Genomic DNA, 23,617 nt, shown 5'->3' with positions numbered 1-23,617 from the left:
TGTTGTGGAGATAATCAATATAATTGGGTGTTGTCCTATATATTCAGTTGAGATTGAGAATTGTTGTCGCATTATCGAGTCATTACACATGTCCATGCATCATAGTCGTTGTTGCTGTAAAATGGATGACTCTTTTACTTCGAGATTATTGTAAGGCAGGTGTGAGCCCTTACAATCGATGTGCAAGTGGCATCGAAAGGTGACGACCTTGTTGAGATTTGGTACCGCATGCATTTATGTGTTCATAAGTGCATATCATAGCATGAGTCCTATGTGAATTATGTGATTGGTGATGAATTGAGATGAATGAATGTTGCTAATGATTGTCTATGAATGATGTTGTGAATGAATATTTATGATTGGATAATTATTCATGTGATTGATATATGTGGATATGAACTATCAAGTTGTGATATAAGTATTTATGTATAACTATTATTATTCAAGTACATGATATTATTTGTTTTGATTATTATCTGGATTATGATAATGTAATGCTTACCCCCAGTGGTTTCAACTGCCTACTTGCCTGTATGGGTGAGTAGACGTTGTGCAGGAGTAGTGCTCGGTGTAACGCCCTAATTATTTATTTAATTATTTTATTATGTGGAGTATATATATATTATTATATATGATGTTTGATGATTTATGCGGAGTATATATATGCATATATTTGTATATAGGTGATTTTTGGGTGTTTTATGAGGTGTATTATTTTATTATATGGTTTATTTAATAATAATTAGAATAAGTATGAAATATTAATTATTTTGGTGTTTGGGGAATTAATTGGAGTTATTAGGAATTTGGGGGAGTTAAGTGTAATTAGGAGGGAGTTACTCTTAAGTGGGAAGTTAAGAAAATAGAAGTTAGAATTATTGTACGTGAGAAAACAGTTTTACGTGAAACCAAGCCAAGGAAGAGAAAACCAGGAGCAAGAGAGAGAAACCAGATGAACCCCTTTTTGCTGTGCATTTCTTCTTCAATTTCTAAGGTAAGGTTGGGGTTTACTTCAATAGTGTAGAATTTAAAGTCTGATTTTGAGTTTAACAGGTTTTGGTAAAAATTGGGGATTTTGGGTTTTATGTTGAAATTGTGGGTTTTGATGTTGTAAGCATGAATTTGATGTTAGAAATAGGTTCTAAGTGTATACAGAAAGTTAATTTGCATCTGTAAACTGATTTGGGGAGTGATTGGAAGAAAAATGGGATTTTGGGGAAAAACCAGATTTCTGCCCGTACAGAAGTTCATCGCTCGCCTCGCGAGCATTCATGCTTCGCCTCGCGAGTGAGCAACTTCATCACTCGCCTCGCGAGCAGTCCAACTCACCATGGCGAGTAAGCCTGGATAAAACTTGATTTTTGAAAAGTTGTTATAAGATATTTTGGGGATGGTTTAAGGTACCTAGATGATATTAATGATGAATGGTGAAAGTTTTCGGTTAAAAAGATGAATAGAGAGTTTAGAATTGGAGTTTGAGTGGGAAAATGTCACTTTTTCCCGAGAGTACCTGATTTTTACTCGCCTCGAGTTCGCCTTGAACTCGCCATGGCGAGCTAGTGTTTTTGTGAACTCGCCATGGCGAGCAGATGTGCTCGCGAGGCGAGCTACTCAGTTCCTGAGTGTTGATTTTCGTGCATGGATAGTAGTAACTTATTGTTGATGTGTTGAGCATAGTTTTATGTAATTGTGCATTATTATGGATTGATGAATTGCTGGTTGTTGCTATTGCTGATGGCTATGATGTATGATTTATTTATTAAACCATACATGTTGTATTTTATGGAGTCACATGGAGTTGCATTGCATGGTCAGTTGTATGTAGATATACACAAGTAGGTCCATTGCATATGCATAAAACAGCGGTGAGGGCTTCGGTCCTGGAGTACTAGTTGCTCAACAGCGGTGAGGGCTTCGGTCCTGATTGGTACCACATGCATAATGCATTTCATTAAGAAGTCTAAGATGGTGTCTTAGCAGTGGTCATGTCATTTGCATGAGTCTTGGTTGTTGTTCGGTTTTATCTGATGTTGATGTTGATATTGAATATACATTTATTTATATATATTCATTGTGATCTTGATGTGTTGTTGATGTTATTGGTAATATGTACATTGTATACATACTTGCTAAATAGATTATTATGGTGATGTTGTTGTGGCTTGTGAATTAAATATTGATATTTGCAAGATTAATATGTTCGAAGTAATAGGGTGTTAGATTCATTTGATGATTTTAATATCTATATTTATTGTTGTGAATCTCACCCCTTCTGCTTGAAAACGTTGCCCTTCCTATGGGTAACTTGCAGATGATCCTGAGTAGTAGGTGGTGGCTCAATGTCGTGTCTAGGGCTCTGATACGTGGGATGGGAACTATTATTCATTTTCTTGTTGTTTTCCTCCTATGTATCAATTTTTGGAACTTGATGATGTGGCCCTTTGATGGTTGATATTGTTGTTAGGCTTTATGCCAAGATATTATTTGGAGAATTTTAACCGTTGTTGTGGTTATTTGAAATGCAAACTTTCCGCTGCATAATCTTTGAAGTTATTAAACATGTCGAATTAAATAGCTTTATTTTCTATTTAAGGAATTTTGAAATGACGTGTAACATGCCGTTGTGAAATTACTCTGATGTATTTATGCTATTTTATTGCTTTTGGGTAACGGGGTGTTACACTCGGTGAGTCTTTGCGTGGGATATCGGGAGCTTTCTCCGATATCGGGTCGTGTCGGCTCTGATCTAGGCTTGTTGTGCGGTCTAGATTAGGTTGTTTGTATCTTCCATTGGATTATGATTTTGTAGATGACTACCCGTATGTTTGGGTTTTGAGATTTACCTTTGAGACATGATTTATTTGCTCATGGCATGTATATATTTGATCACTCTGATTTATATTCCGCTGTAACTGTTGAGGTTTACATACATGTCTATCGGTTTTTGAATTTTGAATAAGACGTAATCTCTATTTCTTGAATAAATGTATTATTCGCATGTTTAATTGCTTTAATAGAAATAGGAGCGTTACATAAACGATCCAAATTACACAAATTTGTCCATAAATTTATAAAATTACATAATCTCACATAAACGGTCAAATTACATAAACACAAATTCATTAAAATTCAACAATACAAACACAAATTCGGAAAACATTACACTATTACACTTAAATAATGATTACAGTTCAACGGATCGGACAAAAAGATACAAAGTGTTATTCTCAACCATTACCCTTAACATGAAATCAACGTCACTATCATCTTTGAGAAGTTGTGGATAATACAATGTCTTCCATAAGTCCTCTTCCTTATCCTCCCCCAAGTCCAGGCCTGACACATTTACTATGACAATATGTGTTCTATGCTTTGAACCAATTTGGATAAAGAAGGCATCAAGTTTTGCCTTCAACTCGTCCAAATTACATTTCAACAAAGCATTGTAAGCCACCAATCATTTGTATCTTTATCAAAAAAACCTTTCAACCTAAATAAACAGTTACATTTCCTTGAGCCAATGCCTTAAATGTTCGGTTTCTTCCTTGTCTTAGGTGACTTGTATATCACACTCATTTCACATTGCATCATCAAGTACGGCCTTTTTAAAACGGATTTATCTATACAAACACCAAATCCGGCCTTTATCCCTTGTCGACGAACCCAAGTAAGTAACTCTTCTCGCTCTCTCCATCTTGCATTTGTTGTAAAAAATGAGGCGGTGTCGCGAGCTTCACAAATAACACTAATAGGTATCGGTTTAGGTTCTTCAATTTTACCAATTCGAGCTTGAATTGGAATCTGGACTTTAAACGATTTCAAATTAACGGTTGGTTTGACATCGCCGGAACCTTCACCGGAAGCTTCATTTTTGGCCGGTTTCGGTTCAACGTCATCATCCACGACATTGTCAACCATCTCACTATATATCTATTAAATAAAAAAATTTACAAAGGAAGAATAAATAAATTACTTGTGGAACATGCTAACCAAAAACAAAAGTGGCGCAAAAAATTCAAAAATCAAGAGAGCACAATGGCGTGACTTAAGTCACGCAACACTTTAACACTTGCGTGACTCAAGTCACGCATCCTTTACTACTTGCGCAAGTTAAAATTGCGCACCTAGCCCTATTACCTACGAAAATCAGACGAACCAACCACAAAAACCAGCAAAATGAGATGAGTTTTGATGATACAATACATGATATTTGGTGCTTGATGAGCGTAGAAACTTGCTTCATGACGATTTGCAATGATTTGGGATGAGAATTTTGACCCAAAAAATTACACTTTTTGGGTTTTTGAAGGTGGAGGGAAAGAAAATGGTGCTTGGAGTTTGGACTGATGGGTTTTGTACGACAATAGTAACACTGCATTACTTAAGGTGCGTAAGGGTAAATTTGGAACGGCTGCAGGGTGGAGAGCATGATTGAAAAAAAAAATGTATAATTTAAGGAGTTTTTTGTTAGTTTAATGATCCGAGCTCACAGATGTTAGATGAGGAGAAGTAGAGTGTCTAGAGTTTGAATCCTACTTTACATATGTTATGTAGTGTCTCTATCAACTGAGTTGAACTCACGCGGACAATTTCAAAAGAGTGAGTGTTAAAGTGACATTAGAAATACGGTGTTCCTAACATTTCTCATGATTGTTATCGTAAATATTTAAACTTGAACTATCTTGAACAATTCCTAATTTTTATTACAATATTATTACGGGTCTTGTTAACGTGTGTTCTCGGGACACTCTTTAAGTATTCCTAATGAAAAAATTATTTTTTAAAAAAGTAAAAGCTTCAATTTTCAATGCAATAAATACACAAACTTTCATAAAATATTACCATTTTAGATGCTTAAAGAGTACATCAGAGACACTCGTTAACATTTTTCTGTTATTATTTATTAAAAATTAAAGGCTTAATTGCACTTTTCCCCCCTATAGTTTGCAAATTGTGCAATTTTGCACCCTATAGTTTTAACTCCCCCTATATTTTTCCCCTTTCTGATTTTATGGTCCCCATGACATTTAGTGCTGATATGTCTGTTTTTTATCAATTAATATGTGCCACGTGTGTAATTCCATTTTTAAAAAAAAAAAAATGGTATTTTTCAGATTTTGAGAGAACGAGACACGTGATATTTCTTCTTAAAATAAAAACCACGTGCTCCTTCTCTCAAAATCTAAAAAATACCATTTTTTTTATTTTTTTAAAAAATGGAATTACACACGTGGCACACATTAATTATAAAAATCAGCACTAAATGTCATGGAGACCATAAAATCAAAAATGGGGAAACTATAGGGGGCAAAATCGCTCGTTTAAAACTATGGGGTGCAAAATCGCACAATTGACAAACTATAGGAGGAAAAAGTGCAATTAAACCAAAATTAAAAAATTCATCACATAAGTGTATAAAATAAACAAAAAATAATTTGCCTCCTCAAAAAGAAAATACAAAAAAAGCTTAATTGATCTGCGGGTCCCTTAACTTATTTCTTTTATTCAATTTGGTTCCGTAAGTCTTAATTTTCTCAAACACGTCCCTTAACTTATTTCTTTTATTCAATTTGATCCAATTTTAATAATTTTAATCCCCTAAAAAGAGAAACTATTGGATTACGGAGGTCTACGAGATTTTACAGTGTATCACCACCATCTGATTTATTTACTAAACCCAACAAATTTCATCTTCTTCAACACCGAATTTATTTTTTTCTCTTATGGAATTCCATTACTTCTTCTTCTCCATTACTTTTTTCCAATTCATTCACCCTTCTTCTCTCAACGTTGGCTTCGATTTACCCTTTTTTAAATCGTACCCTTTCATTAGGAAAAAACCCACCTTTTTTCACAAAAAATAGTTTATCCTAAACTTTCATTCCCACCTGCAACAATCAGATCTGAATGTGACTCTCCCTCAAGAACAGTAAGCTCTCCACTACCATATGAATATACTCCTTAGTACCACTGTTCTTCACATCTACAGTGATTATTCCACCCTTACTTTGATAGATTGGGTAGAACCTCAAAATCCCCAATTGGCCTTTCATCCGAACTTCCAAATCCAATTGATTTGTACCGACTTCGATTGTGTTTGCATGTTGTTTCTTGTTGTTTGGTGTGTTTTAGTTATCTGGTGTTTTGCTTTTCTTTTGGTCGCTGGCTGATTGCTGGTAGAGGTTTTTTTTTTCTTCTGTTTATTTGGTGTTGTTGTTTTGTTCATAATTTCACGTTCTAGGATTCAAGAGTTGCGTTTCAGCAAAACTATGTGTGAAACTTAGAGCTGTAGAATTGAGGAGTTGCAATTTTGTGAAACTTTAACCGAATCTTGGAACGAGCTTCGATCTATGAATATGAATAAGAAATAAATTGCAGGTTTGGATTTGGGAGAAAAGGTTTGATATGAATTTGTTTAGTTCTTTTTTTGGATTTGTATGGTTTAATTTGTGAGTTTTATTTTATTTTATTTGCGGTGTTTAATTTGAGTTTTTTAATTTTATTTTTCTAGATTTTTATGAGAGATGTGAATAATTTTAATGGGATGATGAAGGTTGAAAGAAGATGAAGATGGAGGAAGAAGATGAATAAAGTAAAAAATTAAGTGTTGGTGATACACCATAAAATCTGATAGACCTCCGTAATTCAACGGTTTCTTTTTGGCTTAATTGCACTTTTGACCCCTTAATTAATTAAAATACAAAACAGCCCCCTATGTATTAGATCTTTGGCAGTTTTGGCCTCCAAGGCCACTTTTGACTTAGTCTTTGCTGACGTGGCACCCACAATGGTCGACACGTGGCACCTCACTTAAGGGATGTGGGTGCCACGTCAGTGAAGACTAAGTCAAAAGTGGCCTTGGGGGCCAAAACTGCCAAAGATCTAATACATAGGGGGCTGTTTTGTATTTTAATTAGTTAGGGGCTAAAATCGCAACTTTTGGAAAGATAGGGGGCCAAAAGTGCAATTAAGCCTTTCTTTTTTTAGGGGATTAAAATTATCAAAATTTGACTAAATTGAATAAAAGAAATAAGTTAAAGGACGTGTTTGAGAAAGTTAAGACTTATGAGACCAAATTGAATAAAAAAATAAGTTAAAGGACCGGTAGATCAATTAAACCTAAAAAATGATTTAAGACTCAACCTTATTTGTTTTCTGTATTACTATTTGGACCAAGTTTATTTTTCATACTCCACGTATCAAAAAGTACTAGATAATTTATTTTTAGACCTTATTGATATCTCTTAGGCCCTTTAAATTCCCCATTTTAACCTGACCAATACGTCTGATTGATAGATATATCCTGGTTATGGAGATAACTCCCTGATGTTACATTGATAAAAAAAATAAATTAAACGGATGTAGTAAGCCTTACATTCTCTAATTGATTGCAACAAAGTGAAGATTGACCATATTTGTTGGAAAGACCGTGATAAAAACAAAAACCGCCTAATCAAGTTACCGATTGGTTCTGCATTAACTTATCTCCCAAAATTGAAATTTAAACATCATAAAATTAAGTTCGCCGTTAAATTAAAAAATACTTTCAAACTAAAATTTCAAAATGTAACAAAAAAAAAACTACAATTTCAACTTAAATCGTCAAATTTCAATTCACCATCCTAACTTTACTTAAGCGTGTATGAGGTGAAGAATGAATGATATTAGTAAATTGAAGGGATATGATAAGCATTAGTTCGATTCAGCCGTTCTTTAGATCTCGACATCAAGCATAAAATACCAAATTAAACTAGATCGGTTAGGTCGGTTCAAACCGAACCAAACAAAGTCAATACTTTTTCGATTTGGAATTTTTGTTCGTTTTGTCTGAACCACTTACGCCCGGTATATGAAGCCTAAAAAGAAATTATAAAAAATACTAAGGTTTTTCCTTAAAAAAAAGGCTAAATTACATCAGGTCCTTTAAGTTTGAGGTTTGTAAGAGATTAACATTTTAAGTTGTTTTGGTCGCACATAAGTCTTCATGGTCACACACAAGCCTTTTAAATTTGTAAACATTTTCAATTTAGTTATTTTTTATTTTGAGAGAATTTTAGTCATTTTATTAATCAAACGTTACAAAAACGATAACGTGGCAAAATGATTAAATTAAACAATAAACATTTACAAATACGTGTGATCAAAATAACTTAAAATCATCCCCGTGAGTTTGACTCTGTTGGTAGGAATATTGCATTTTATATAGAGCGTTTTGAACCCCGGACAAAAAAAAACTTAAAATCAATTTGTGAAGACATTAAACTCAAAGCGCCTTGAGGTTTTATCGGAGTATAACAGTATATAGACGCTCACTCATCAGGCTGTGGCTGGCGTTGAATCACAACAAGCAGTGAAAGAAGGCAGCTATCAGTGGTGTGACCATGTCTTCCTCCTCCTCAGTCCGACCGAATGCCGCCGGTGCCGTTGACTCGAAGAAGAAGCTAACTTTTTTTGCGAACGCGATGAAACGAAAGGACAGCTTCATTCAACTTTTCGCAATGACTGGAATTCTTCTCTTAAGCATGAAATCTTTGGGACAAAAGTACCGAATCCATGGACTCCAAGAGGATACTCATGATCTGAGGGAAGAACACGATTCACTCACCGATCGTATGAAAAATATCAAGACTTCATTGCTTCACGAAGCTTCTCAAGATTCCACTGGTCTCTTCGCTTCTCGCCTTCGTAGTCTCTTCAATGAATAGCAATCATTCTACTTCCCGTGAGTATTTTCTATGCTACATGATTTCTCAGCTCCTCCTTTTAAATTGTTGTCGTAACTGATAATGGAAACTAGGGTTTTGAGACTAGGTGCTAGGAATATAGTGTAGTTTTCTTGTTGAGGATGTTTGATGATTGTACTTCAACCGTGCGTGACTGCAATTCGTATTCAATTTGAATGTAATTTTCCGTCTGAAGGAATAAAGGAAGAACAGAAACAAGGGTCGTAGGTGTCCTGAAACCTAGCAAATTCATGAATTTTTACATTTAGTAATTCGATCTTCTTACATTTATATTATCATGATAAGCGCCTTTGTATAAGTTATTTCTATAACAAAGATGAAATAAAATAAAATTATTTTTGCATAAGCTACAAGCTATAAGATGTTTTCAAAAATTATAAAATAAGTTGAAAACAGCTTATGAACATGTCATAAGCTGTTTTCAAAATTTCTCCCTAACAGTCTTACAGGCATTTATGCTAGTAGATAAGCTCAAATAAACCAATCCAAGCAGGCCCTAAGTGACCTTGTTGGTGCTGCTTAGTTTCTGTTGTCAAATCATTGTTGTTTCCACTGCACATCAACACTAAGTTTCTTCATTATGCAATCACTGGTAGGTTTGCAAATCCTAAGTTTGTTTTATTTTGTGCTATGGCAACATGGTTTCGACCTTTGCAGTTGCTGAGTTTATTTGGGCCATATCCTAGTTTGAATCCCTAATCCACATTCATATCCCTGATTTGCGAACTTAATTAAGTATTTGGAAACAATAATGAATAGGTCCATCAGTGAGAACCACGAGTACTTGAATCAAATATTTACAACGGTTCAAGTGTTCTCCTCCCTGACCTTTCTATCTCTCAATGTTTCTGAATTTGGTTTATTATTTATCATAGTGCACCCTGAAACCATAAATAAATGAATCTACACTCTTGATTTGGTCAGTTTGCTCTTTGCTTTTGCCAATAGTATATTTGTTTGGCATGATAAATGCCCCTTTTTCCATTACCAAATCTCCTCACACAGTTGCACACGCAACACATCACTTCACTTCTGTTAGTACTAGGAGGACTTAAATAACCTTGTATTTTGATTCTGGTCCTTCAAATTTAATTGTCGGCGAGGGCTAGTGCCGCATCATTGTTTTTTCCTGATATGTGATGATGTGGCTCACAGAAGTCCACCTCAACATGGTCACGTGGCCGTGTGGCATTACATACACGCACGCCAATGAGGTTTTTTTACATAGCCAAAATCCTCTCCTGCCACCCCATCTCCCTCCTTTCCCTGCCATTCCTTTCACCTCCCCTCTCTTTACTGGGAAAAACCCAAGTCCCACTTCGGATAGATAAGACCCTTGATAAGAGTTTATAAAGAGGAGGCACTCCTCACCTAATGAGCCGGTTTTGTAAGGTTGAGTTAGGCCCCAAATTTCGACACTCCCTTGCCCGTATTTTACCAGTAAGCGAAAATGTAGCTTTTTCAACCAATGATTTTTCTGCAATTTTGCCTAGAATTATCATTGTAGCATGTTAATTCCTATCTTCCTCTCCGCCTGTTCTTAGATTTTTATTTTTCTCATCTTTCGCTGTGACTCTCAATGGCCACTGAGGTGAACTGAAAAATGAAAACCAATTTTATTCAACCCCCTTCAGGTGGGTCTTTGCCATTTCACTCTCACATTTTATTGATGGACGATTTTTTTTGCCTTTCCCAATGTCTGGTGCCACATGATCAGGGATGAAAGCAATTACTAAAAAGTTAGGGACAAAACCTGACCCAATTTTTTTAAGGACGAAAACTGATACCCATGTGTTATAGGGATAAAAATGTTTAAACTGTATAATAAATTATTTAGCATTAGGTATACCATATTAGTGTATTACTGTAAGAGCTCATTAGCTATGTTAACAATGTATTCTGAAAAGGTTTGCCATCCCACTAATTTGGAGGTCAATTTGAGATCCAAAACTTTTCTGGATGCCCCTGATCACTAGTGTTTGTTCGGGTGTAGATCTTATTTCAATTTAAACTTGATAAGATGACCCGCCTAGAGTATAAGGATGCTCATTAAAGAATAAAAAATACTAATTAATTATTAATCAGCAGGTAAAAAAATTATACGTTTTTTTTTTTTTTTATTGCATGAGGTTGGCTTTGTGGATTAATCAACTTTGCAATATTATGTCATGCGCTAAGTTCACAAATAGACTGTTTACTTCTAAATTTATCTTTATAAATTGGACATGGTTTTCGGTGGTTTTCCTTTATCTCCAGCTATTACACTATTTCTTTCTCGTGCTTACGCAGTTATTCTATGTAGATACCCCACATAATTTGATTACCATCTTTTCTTTATTTGTGGTCACCCCAGCTTTCTCCCTAATATTTGTATTCTTAATTGTCTGTTCTTAAATATACAACAACAATCAGTTGTTTTTTTATTGGGCGAAGTTAACTACATGGATTAATCCACTTTCACAATATTAGGTACTGAATTAAGTCTACAAGTTACATTAGATCATTTACTTGATTACTTCTAAATCTCTTGATAATTTGGCTTAAGTTTTCTTTGGTTTTTCTTAATCTCTGACTATTATGCTATCATCTACTACTTCTACAAAAAAAAATAAAAAATACTATCATCTACTTGTTTAACTCTTCCTACTCCTGCTTATGTGTTTATTCTCCAGACATACCCATATGACATTACACGATAACCATATTTTCTACAATGACAGTCACCCCCAGCTTTGTCCCTAGTATTTGTATTATTCTTACATACTGTTGTGAAGCCACCTGTCTATCTTACCATTTTCATCTCTGCAACTTTGATCTTATTTTCTTTGTTAATTCTTTGCCACTCCAGTTTTAGTCTCATACAATATATTTGTGTGTTGTGAAATTTTCTTTTAAACTTGACTGGTACTTTTCTATTTCAAATTACAATTGAAGTTTTTTGCTTCAACCACCCTACTTGGATTCTAGGATCGAGATATCTTTGTATCTCAACATTTGTATGATTGATCTAAGGTATTTGAAATGTGAGTCTTGTTATACTGCTTGTTTGATTGTTTCTGAATTTCCAGCCGTAAGGTAGGATTAATGTGTATCGTACTAAACTTGCATTCTATATATTATACTCGATTTGGAATCCTCTCTCATAAGAAATAGAGGGCTCCATTTGACGAGATAAAGACACAGAGAGTTTGAAGGGACCCATGTATACAAGTAGTTTTAAAATTTGCTCATTTTAATCTCACATTTATATGTCTCTCTCATAAATGGAGTCTTCCATTTCTTTTGAGAAATAAAGAAGATATTGACCTCTCTGTTTTAGTTTTATTCAGACAAAAATCACGTTGTCTCTTACTTTTGATTTGTTTTTTCCTATAGTTTAAGTACTATACATTGGCTGTGTAAAACCTTTTTTCCACAATCATCTATCAGATTTCATTATAATACCACTTTATTATATTATTTTCTAAAATATTTCAAAAAACATCTACGTGACAAAATCTTGATTAGATAAATGTGCAAAAAAGTTTTACACTTTTAGTGTATATTCTTTAAACTCTTTTCAATTATAACTATTTCACCTATATGATTTATTTTGTGATATAGTAATTGCTTGTTACAACTTAGTGATTTGGCTAGTTGTGGGGACATTTTTATGTGGAATCACGAGTTCGAACCTAGATCACCGCATTTCCCGCTCCCCGTGTGTTTATTTGAATCCCCGTGCGTGTTTGTTTGAGTATGTGTTGGACACTATAGGTTAACAACTAAATTAAAAAAAAAAATGTTCAATTGTTCTTTTTTCCCTTGATAATTGTGGTAGGGTCACTTTAAAGCAAAAATCTGATTTATGGAAGTCTTTAGGTGCATATCAACCCCTGTTTACTCCCACATTTTATGGTTGAAATACATTCATATTAGGCTGTGGGTTGTACTTGTGGTTATCCAAAAAAAAATTATGAACATTAAAGATGTCAGTGTGGAGCTGAAATTTGCTGCTATAATTCTCCTGTCATGGAAAGTTTAGATCTGAAGGAATATTTTTATAATGCACGAGCAAGGATGAATCTATCCTTAATTTGATTTGAAATATGGTAATTTTAATTTATCAAGTTCAAACTCAGTTTTACTTTATGCAGTTCAAAGTTATCATTCGGTTTTGAGAAAATTTATCGTCAATGTGATTTGACAAGAAACAATTTAACATAAAAAAACAATAATAGTGGCATGAATCTTTGTATAATGTGTATGGTCGGACTCCGGCATAAAGAGTAGAAGACTATATGAATATGAATGACACTTTGACTGCGAAGATCACGGGAACATTGCTAGCTGTATGCTTGTTTTTCACTAATGCGTAATAAGCAGTCGCCATTGGTTTTTGGATACAGAATAACTCCTGACAACGTGTGTCAGCTCTTGTAAATATTTTGTTCACACGGTCTAGACATGTGCACTCATCAGTATGTTGAATTTTTTTACTAAATACAATACTCTGTATTTACTCAAGTTTGATGGCATATAACGACGAATCACTGCATGTTCGTAATTAGGCAATTATAGCGAGTTTAATTAAACTATGGTGGGATCACATGGTTTTTTCTAAAGCTTCAAAGATAATTTTACTGTCGGTCGATCTAAATATGCACGTAGTGTGTTTAGAAGGTCTAATTTATGCTATGGCCCTCTCGCAAGTGTTGGGCAATCTTGTGGTAAATGGATCCTTATCCTTACAACTTACTGGCAGCTATAAGAAAGAGAAAGAGAGGAATAAATTGAATGGAGTTCAGATACATTAATTGATTGACACACCACAAGATCGTAGTGAAAAAAAATCTATCATGATCTATAAGTTAAGATACATTATGTAATTTTTTTCGTATAATATGTATTAGAGTAAGAATTTGATATTCACATAAGTGCAAAACTTCGGGGATATTTGCAAAACGTCATGTTGACTAACAAAAAAATTTGACGGAGAGGATAAATTGATTAACGTTGTGCAATTTCAGGGAGAATAATTGACGTTTTGTTTATTTCACGGGGGTAATTGCTTATTTACTTATTTATTATTTTGTTAGAAATTAAACATGTTTAGATGAGTCTTGTGACCAAACTCGAATTTTCTCAAGATAATTGATTTTTGCCCTTGTAAGCAGATATTTGTTGACTCTTTATTGTATGTAGCTTTTGTAACAAGCTCCTAATTGGTGTCAATTTCGTACAAAGAACAAAGACAAAACATTTATGTGTCTCCAAACTCAATTCATGCCCGTTTTCATTTATTGTTGTCATATTGATATTTCTTAGCTGATATTTATTCGATCATCTGCTTGAGTCACATTCTAGATGTACATGCTTGAGTGTGAGAAGGGTATCTTAAAAAATTGATATTGGATGAAGTATGACCTAAAAATGAAAGATATTCTTTATTCTTTGAGTGAGTTTTACATAGATTGAGTTAGAATTAGAAATATTCCTTTTCAAAACGGTTATAGTAAGAATATAGATTATAGGTATTATTAGTAGATCATTAAATCGTTTGTAACACCTAACTCATTTGTCGGTATTGTACCTAATTCAAGTTCGAACATGAGACCTCACAACTATGTTCGAACTTCTGATACTATTTGTCACTTTGTATACAAAGTTAAAATGCTTAAATATGTATTTCATTCTTGCAATTAGAAGTCGTTTAAAAATTGGTCCATGTATTCGCTAATCCTTGCAAACTAACCTTGCAATCATTAATCATTTAAAATTTCGTCCTTTAACCAACTTAATCACTACCGCGTCACTAATTCGATGACGTGACAATCACTACCACACATGAAATTCCAATTTTCCCTGAAGAAGAGGACAAAATATTGAAGAAAGAATTGGAATTTCATGTATGATAGTGATTGCCACATCATCAAATTAGTGACATGACAATGATTAAATGGGAAGATGGACGAAATTTTAAATGATTAAACAATGCAAGGGTAAATTACTAAGATTAACGATTACATGAATCAATTTTTAAACGACCCCTAATTGCAAAGATGAAATACATATTTAAACAAATTAAAAAAATATCAATAAATTTCTTTAAAAAGTAGTATCACTAAACTATACCGTGAGCATAGAAAATCTATCAGATAAGTGGCCTTCGAGGCTTCTCTTGAGGTGTTTGAAACAAGAAGTCACATGTGTTCGCGCGAATCACCGTGCTTCGCCCGTAGGAATGAAAACAAACAAAAACATTTCCCCACCTAGTCACCCACAGTTGCAGGTTGTAAAGGAAAGCCATGTGGAAGACAAACCCACTATAATTATTAACCTTCTTCTGTGGACCCCACGACCGACACTCCCCATTTCATTTCCACCCTTTGAAGCAAAAACATTATTATTATTAAGATTTGTCCAATACTATATCCTTCCAAATGAATTCCCTCAAATTTTTCCCTCTCTTTTATTTTAACATTTTTTACACTTTAATACATACCAGTACACATCACTCCCTTCTCTTCTTCCACCGCACCTCCCTAATCATTTCTGACCCCTCCCCCACCTCTTTTAAAAGTCTCTTTCTCTCTCTCCAATTAAACATTACAACTATTTAGAGTAAGCATTGCCGCGTAGAGAGGCAAAAGATTTTTTGTTAGTTAAGTGTGTGGGAGCAAAATGACTCTCAATTTAGCTGCTGTTGGAGCCTTGCTTCTATGTGTTTCTACTTCTTTGTTTCACATTACTTCAGCTGAAGATCCCTATAAATTCTTCAACTGGAATGTTACTTACGGTGACATTTACCCACTTGGAGTTCGTCAAAGGGTACGTGTGTTTCAAATCAAATCTCAATCTCACTCACTTTCTCATGCTTTTGTTTTCTTCCTATATTATATGTTTCAATTTCATAACATTTAACTCCATTTTTTTTTATTTATTTATTTAATTTTCACAGGGTATATTGATCAATGGCCAATTCCCTGGTCCAGACATTCATTCTGTTACAAACGACAACCTCATTATCAATGTCTTCAACAGTTTGAATGAACCCTTTCTCATCTCATGGTACAAGCTCTTTCTTCTCTGTTCAAACATTTACATTATTAGCCCTTTCAATTTACCATTTTAAAATAGATTTATAAGTAACAATATAAAACTCAAAGCACAAAAGGTTAATTAAAACCAAATCATGTGATTAGTGTCGACGCACTTAAGGGTATGTTTGTTTGATGCTGATGTGGGTTGGATTTATCCATCAAAATGAAAAAGGCAATTCTCCACTTTGGATGTTTGTTATATGACTCTAGCTAAATAGTGGCAGCACTAAAGAAGTCTCCCATGTGCCGGATCAAATGTGTGGACACTAGACACGGATCCAGATCTGGTTCACTTGTTTTTTCATTCTTATTTATTTTTGTCACATTTTTTTCATTTCTAAAAGAGCAAAAGCACATGATTTTGGTACTTGATGGAATTAGGTATTAATGTTACTAGTTGGGAGTGATAATCTAATTCATAAATTTGGACTAACAAGAAAGCAACCATTATGGCATATTGTCGGAATTATGTGGTGGAAGAAACTACTCGTTGTAGAACTAGTAAATGTAGAAAGGGAAATTGAATTGAAGAGAGTAAGTAAAAGTTTCCAGAAGTAGTTGTTGAAGTTGGTCATTATGTAAGGTTGAAAAAAACGCAACACTTACACTTTACATTATGGCCCATCCATGGATCCATCCATCATCAATTTACCTTTTACTATTTTCGTTGGCTGTTAGCTTGCTGGATTCCATTATAGCTTACCACCTACTCCATCCTGGTTTTGTCCAAAATCACGTGCGCCACTTTTTAAATGTTTTAATTTAAAAAAAGTTATATACAGTTGTTTGTCAAAAAAAGTTTTTTAATTTAGAAATTATTTTCATAAATTTTTAAATAAACAGTTATGATAAGTGAGAGTGAATCTGTTAATGAAAGTTTACAATTACAGTACTTTTTTCTGATTGTAAAAAAATGTAAGTAATTTTCTAATAACTTTTTTTAAATAAAAATATATATAATTCTCCATTAAATGACATATAATTGTACCCCAAAAATGACCATATTAGTTAAAGCTTTTATTATATGGCACATTTAGTGGTAGATTTTTAAATACTATTACATGAATTGAGTGGTAGACTGTAGATATGGCAATGTGACAATCCATTTAAGGAATGTGGATTTAATTGAATGAAATTGCAGGAATGGGATCCAGCAGAGAAGGAACTCATTCGAAGATGGTGTTTCGGGAACAACATGCCCCATCCCACCAGGGAGGAACTTCACATATATTCTTCAAGTGAAGGATCAAATTGGAAGCTTTTACTACTTTCCATCTCTAGCATTTCAAAAAGCAGCTGGTGGTTTTGGAGGCATTAGGATACTCAGTAGACCTAGAATTCCAGTCCCTTTCCCTGAACCAGCTGGAGATTACACTGTCCTTATTGGTGATTGGTACAAGTCCAACCATACGGTATGATACAATTAATTAACTTGCCTTCTTTTATACTCGCTCCGTCCCATAATAACTGAGTCATTTATAAAAAATTATTGTCACAGTAATCTTGACTCATTTCAGTTTTCAATACAACATTAATTATTTTTTTTTCAATTATAACTCTAATTAATACTACTTTTACTATTCTTAATTCAATATATTCTACTTTACATTTATGATAAAGAAGAATGCACCAATACTTACCAAAGACACTCAAAATCATTTTTCTCTCTATTTCATTTATACACTTTTTTTAATCCGTATGAAAAGTTAAACTAGCTCAGTTAAATTGGGACGAAGGGAGTAATATTTCATTCTCATATATAATATATTCATTCACTCATTAGTTAGAGAGTGCTTTTGTTGGGCTTTGCCCTTTTTGTATAAAAAAAAAGGGTGTATATGATAAATGAATGAATCTAAAAAGTCAATTTTGTTTATATTTAAAAATGGGGGGAGTATATGTTACACCATCAAACAATTAAAAAACTTTATTTGTATTTTTAAATTAGATATGAAGAAAGTCGAATATTTTTATCGATCGAACGATCATCCAAATTATTATACACATGAATTTAAATGTGGAGAAGTGAGGTTTCCGGGGTTCAAACTCCGACCTCTGCATATAATATGTAATATTACTAAGTTAAATTCGCAGGGATTCTATTTTCATTTCTTTATATGAATTTAAAAAAATGGTAAAAAATTAAGTTCTATTTTCATTTCTTTATATACCGTAGATTGTTTCAAACATAAGTTTAGCGCTGTTCTTCAGAAAGGTTCTAAAGCTTCAAGAACCCGTTCTAGTTCTATGTCCCATTTGAGTTGGCTGACATGGAGGACAGGCTGGAGAAAATGTTTTTCAGGGAGAACAAGTTCTAGCGGGAAAAGGGTCAGAAAAAGCATATGAAAGAGAGAGAAGATGCAAAATCAAAATCCAAAAACTAAATCAAATAACTTAAATTCCAAATTATATAATTTCAATTGAAAAATCACAAATCAAAACAACCAATTTCATCATCTTAAATCCGAGTTTCGTTTTCCCCATTTGAATCTGAGTTTTTTCCTTCAATTTGAGATTTGAGTTTTTTTTCTGCTTCTTCAATATAAGTTTTTCTCTTGATTTTTTTATCTCAGATTGGTATGAAATATGTGAGAGAACTGTTAAAAAAATGCAATAACTAGGAAGTTAGAAAAACTGAAGATGAAAGAATTAAGGAAAATGGGAGACGGTAATGGCAGTTGAGGAGTTTTGAGAGAATATAGTATACTGGATAGTCTCAAAACGTAGTATACTGGGTAGTGGGTGTAGATTCTAGAATTTTTATTATTATAAATAAAAGAAAACATTCATTATTGTTATGAAGAATAAATATACTTACCGTTGGGAAGAATTGTATAAATTATGTATTTCTTTTCTTAATTAGATAATAATATATGTATTTTTTTCATTATTTAATTTTATTAAAAATAATACTTAAATAAGTCTTTTAATTTAAAAGTATTGAAATAAATCCCCGTGAGCTTAACTCAGTTGGTAGGGATATGGCATATTATATGCAGGGGCAGGAGTTCGAACCCTGGACACTCCACTTCTCCACAATTTAATTGTGTGAGTTCTAGCCACTAGGCTACTTGACAAAAAAAAAAGTATTGAAATAAATAAAAACATGTGGGGCCATATGTAGGACTATAATGTAAGTTAAGAACATAAATATTGTTCTTTGCATTGGAGTAAAAATGAAAAGATGTTTTTAATACATATGTGGCAGCAGTTTTGAACCCCACCAAAATGCTTGAAGAATACAAATATGGTTCTAGCATTGGAGATGTTAGGAATGGATTCAAATGATTCTCCAAGCTAGTAAAAAAACAAGAACTACTCAACTTTTTTTGTGGTCTAGTCTCTATCACATAGTAGTCCCCACTCCCACAGCAGTTTTTAAAATGAACGACGCGTTCAATATTGGAAAATGCTACGCAATCAATATAGAAACTGGTTTGCTGGCTAATTACGAAGTGGTTACAGTTTCATCCCCCAAATATTCTTACTAGAATACAGATTTAATCGTCAAACTTGGATTGGCGGCAATGAAACAAATTTACTCCTTTATGACAAATTGCATTGTTTTTTCATTCCATTTTGAGTTGTGTGCCAAGGGATAACCCTCTTCTATCCGATCTGACTATGTGTTTAATTTAAGCAAGTTGCCAAGCGGTGATCACTTATTAGAGACTTCATGAATTTGAACCTTCAATGCAATACAGCGGGGACGACACGCTGTGAATTTGATACGCTTACTCATAAGCTAACTTTTTTGCTTTTTTTTTTTTTTTTTGGTCAGCCTCATAAGCTAACTTACAACGCTCATAGTGGAATAACTATTTTTTGAAGGAACATAACGGAAAAACCATTAGTATTAAATTTATTATAATGTTTGGTGAAACTAGCTTATAAATATGAAAAAACATACTGTGATATATTTAAGGGTTTTGTTAGCCAATATCCTAAGGGCATTGTTAAGGAATCTATTAATAGAAATTTTGTCTTGAAAGAAGTTAAACATATGTTAAAGTCATAACTGCGTAATTTCCAATGTAAAAGTTGCTATTTTTGGATGCTTAAACAATGCTCTAATGACACTTTTAGCATTTTTCTATATTTAATTAATATTTTATTTTTCTGAATTTAGATTACAAGAGTAAAATTGAGAGAAAAATGATAACATATAGTAAGTTTTAAGTTACTTAAATTAACTTATAAAAATACAGTATAAGTTAATATAAATAAGCTATAAACTCGTGAGAAAATGACGGATACCAAGAATTTTTTTTAATCATATGAATTTATAAACGAGACAGTTTCTATGGTTATCCGGGTTCAAATTTTGTCAGTTAGTTTTCATGTGATGCTTGTTACTTCTGACAAAAGAAATTCATTCATAAAATCTTAGTAACTTTTTACTATTTCAGCCAAAAAAAAACTTTATATCAACTTTTGTTAATTCCTTTTATAAAAAAAACTGTTTGTTAAATTATTATTTAAAAAACCTTTTCTTGGCTATAAAATATTATCGACTTCTGCATAAGATACCTCTGCTGCCACCCAATGGACAATGAGGGAGTACAAGTTTGCTTATATCATATACTACTATTACATATTAATACTAACTACCTATACAATACTACTACCTATATATCCAACAAAATGATATTCTTTGAAAACAATAAATCAATTACTTGAACTTTTATGGATTAGTACTATATTTTGACTTAAATTTTCTAATCTTATCAAATTTTAAATGAAGTTTTCTTTTTGTTGCTTAAAATCTCATCAAATTTGAGTATTCTAAATGATAATGTGATTCAACTTCAATTCTCCCAGTTCTGTAATCTGTAAGGAATTTATTAACATTATGTGGATGTTATGCAGACTCTGAAAGCCCATCTTGATAAGGGAAAGAAGCTTCCTATACCTGATGGAGTCCTCATCAATGGTCGTGGACCTAATGGATTATCATTCAATGTTGAACAAGGTAGGTAATTATTATTAAATTAAATAAAAAGAAAATGTTGCAAACACACAAATAAATAATCTTGTTTTAATGCTTATCACCATTTGTACACAACAGGAAAGACTTATAGGCTTAGGATATCAAACGTGGGATTGCAACATTCCCTTAACTTTCGAATTCAAAACCACAAATTGAAGTTGGTAGAAGTGGAAGGAACACACACACTTCAAACTACATACTCCTCACTTGATGTTCATGTGGGACAATCTTACTCAGTGCTAGTAACTGCTGATCAACCTTCTCAGGACTACTACGTTGTGGCTTCCACAAGATTCTCCTCTAAGATCCTCACCACCACTGCGGTGCTTCGCTATAGCAATTCTGCAGGCGCAGTATCAGGCCCACCCCCTGGTGGACCTACAATCCAAGTTGATTGGTCTTTGAACCAGGCCCGCTCAATCAGGTATTTCACTTTTAAGCTGCTTTGAATAATATCTACATTGTTGTTTTACAGAATTTAGTATGCTTGAATAAAAAAATTAACTAATTGAATCATTAATTTAGTATCTAAAATTCGACTATGAGCTCAGTGGCGAGTGTTTTTACCTTGCAACCTCATGGGACATAGTTCAGATCTTATCGGAAACAGTCATTATTGTCACTATAATTATTATTAGTTTCCCTGTCCTCCAATTAAAAGTCTTTGAAATTCAATGTCAATTTTGTGTCATGAAATTAAAGAAATTTTAAAAACAATCTTCGAATTTTAAAACTCTCAATCACATTAGTCTCTAAAACTTTCATAGACTAAATTGTATTCAGAAAGATTGTTATGATCAAAGATTTTCAATGTCAAATACTATTGTAAAAATAATAACTTTAAGGATTAAATCGACTACTCCTTAACCACTGAGAAGTGGTTCATGCACAGTTTGTATGAGTACTGTAAATTCTAAGATACCGAATTCGATTCCTACTCTTTAAATAAATGACCACTCCTTACAACATATAGTATTTACGTTGTTTGTATGATTCACTTAAAGTGCACGAAGTGATTATTGTGACTCAAGCTATGATCCATAATTTCAGGACTAACCTTACAGCAAGTGGACCAAGGCCTAACCCACAAGGATCCTACCATTACGGTCTCATAAACACAACAAAGACAATCATTCTGGCTAGCTCTCCTGGTCAGGTTAATGGCAAGCAAAGATATGGAATAAACAGTGTATCTTATGTTGTCCCAGACACGCCTCTTAAGCTCGCTGATTACTTCAAAATCTCCGGTGTTTTTCGCGTTGGAAGCATATCTGAGAGACCCACTGGTGGTGGCCTTTACCTTGACACATCTGTGATGCAAGCTGATTACAGATCTTTTGTTGAGATTGTCTTCCAAAACAACGAGAACATTGTTCAGAGCTATCATCTTGATGGCTACTCTTTCTTTGTTGTTGGGTGAGCACACTGCACATATTTAACTTCTACTTATCCTTTCACTTTAATGCTTATTAGTTATTTACTTATATTTTTAAATATTACAATTTCTTTAAACAATCCTTATTTATTTGGCATTTGTAACTGTAACATGTTTTTTACTTTTGTAAAAGAAATATATAAACTACCATGTTACTGATATTGTGTCTCTGGAATTTCTAAAATTTAACACTTTGTGACTTAAATTATTTCAATTGATATTGTGTCTCTGGTATTTCTAAAATTTATCACTTTATGACTTAAATTATTTCAATGTGTAGTATGGATGGAGGACAGTGGACAACTTCTAGCAGAAACGGGTACAATCTTCGAGATGCAGTAGCGCGTTGCACCACTCAGGTGAGAATCATATTATATAGTTGTTATTGGGTAGAGTTAGTAATTTAGAATGCAAACAACCAGTTACTAGTTGGTTGGTTACTTAGACGTTCAGTTTGTTGATTTACAACTACCTAACTAGCTGTCCTATACATAGAAGCAGTGTTTAATCAGTGTGTGAGACTTTGGAATAAAAATTTGTTTCTATATTTAACCTTTCCGGCTTTCTTTCTGTTATGTGAGATTCCCCAATTTTTGTTGTTTCTAACTGATGCAATATATGATTTTCAATTTTGTTAAAGGTATATCCCTATTCATGGACGGCTATTTATGTTGCACTTGACAACGTTGGAATGTGGAACTTGAGGACCGAGTTTTGGGCACGACAGTATCTTGGCCAACAATTTTATTTACGCGTTTACACAGCATCAACCTCAATCAGAGACGAGTTTCCTATTCCAAAGAATGCACGTCTTTGTGGTAGGGCAAGTGGGAGACATACCCGCCCCCTTTGAGCTAGCAAAGGTTTAAAAGCATCCATTCCATGCTTGAGAAGGCATTATAGCTTTAGAGTCGTGAAAAGTAGTTAACTTATCTACTTCTATTTTTATTGTTTGAATGTTTCAAATATATATGTTGTGCTCCTGTCGAATCAAGAACGACCACCACGTTTGAGTCTGAAAGACCTCAGCTCGAGGTCACATTCTTTCCCAGCCGAAAAAGAATACTATATATATATGTTCCCTTTGTATTATCTAAAATTTTACTAGTATTATTATAAAGTATGGTGAAAAGAATTGCAGAAGTTGGTATTTCACACTTAGCTAAGCAGCTGATTCATTTGATGTATTGAACGTGGAACTCTATGAGTTTCAATTGCTATAATATAATATACATATCCTTTTCACTTCCGCGGTGTCTTTTTGTAACAGCATATTGTGATTTTGAAGCTCAAGTATGATTAACATAAGAGACCAAACTGAATCTGTGTTGGTAACCACTGGCATATAATAGTTGACATAAACAAG

General features: G+C 33.5%; 2 protein-coding genes across 2 annotated transcripts; both read left to right on the top strand.

Annotated features, from left to right (window-relative positions):
* Window positions 1-8,255: 8,255 nt before the first annotated feature.
* On the top strand, window positions 8,256-9,019 carry LOC25490286 (uncharacterized). The gene has a single exon (XM_013606792.3). It carries the CDS (start codon window positions 8,382-8,384, stop codon window positions 8,703-8,705), a length of 324 nt encoding a protein of 107 aa, XP_013462246.1. The 5' UTR covers window positions 8,256-8,381; the 3' UTR covers window positions 8,706-9,019.
* Window positions 9,020-15,173: 6,154 nt separating this feature from the next.
* On the top strand, window positions 15,174-23,500 carry LOC25490285 (L-ascorbate oxidase homolog). The gene is made up of 8 exons (XM_013606791.3): window positions 15,174-15,554; window positions 15,685-15,794; window positions 16,968-17,238; window positions 20,696-20,798; window positions 20,895-21,240; window positions 21,867-22,232; window positions 22,532-22,610; window positions 22,892-23,500. The coding sequence occupies exons 1-8, from the start codon at window positions 15,408-15,410 to the stop codon at window positions 23,102-23,104; spliced, it is 1,635 nt and encodes a 544-aa protein (XP_013462245.1). The 5' UTR covers window positions 15,174-15,407; the 3' UTR covers window positions 23,105-23,500.
* The last annotated feature ends 117 nt before the right edge of the window (window positions 23,501-23,617 follow it).

Source organism: Medicago truncatula, chromosome 3, assembly GCF_003473485.1.
Source record: "Medicago truncatula cultivar Jemalong A17 chromosome 3, MtrunA17r5.0-ANR, whole genome shotgun sequence".
NCBI classification, from domain to species: Eukaryota; Viridiplantae; Streptophyta; class Magnoliopsida; order Fabales; family Fabaceae; genus Medicago; species Medicago truncatula.
The sequence above is the reverse complement of the archived record's forward strand: the minus strand, read 5'-3'. Positions and strand labels throughout refer to the sequence as shown.

What these genes read in the sequence shown, in the direction of transcription:
- LOC25490285 (XM_013606791.3), top strand. Translation starts at nt 15,408, where the DNA reads ATGACTCTCAATTTAGCTGCTGTTGGAGCCTTGCTTCTATGTGTTTCT. An exon ending in GGTACAAGTCCAACCATACG is followed by an intron (nt 17,239 to 20,695) that starts GTATGATACAAT and finishes GATGTTATGCAG; the next exon opens with ACTCTGAAAGCCCATCTTGA. An exon ending in ATCATTCAATGTTGAACAAG is followed by an intron (nt 20,799 to 20,894) that starts GTAGGTAATTAT and finishes TGTACACAACAG; the next exon opens with GAAAGACTTATAGGCTTAGG.
- LOC25490286 (XM_013606792.3), top strand. Translation starts at nt 8,382, where the DNA reads ATGTCTTCCTCCTCCTCAGTCCGACCGAATGCCGCCGGTGCCGTTGAC.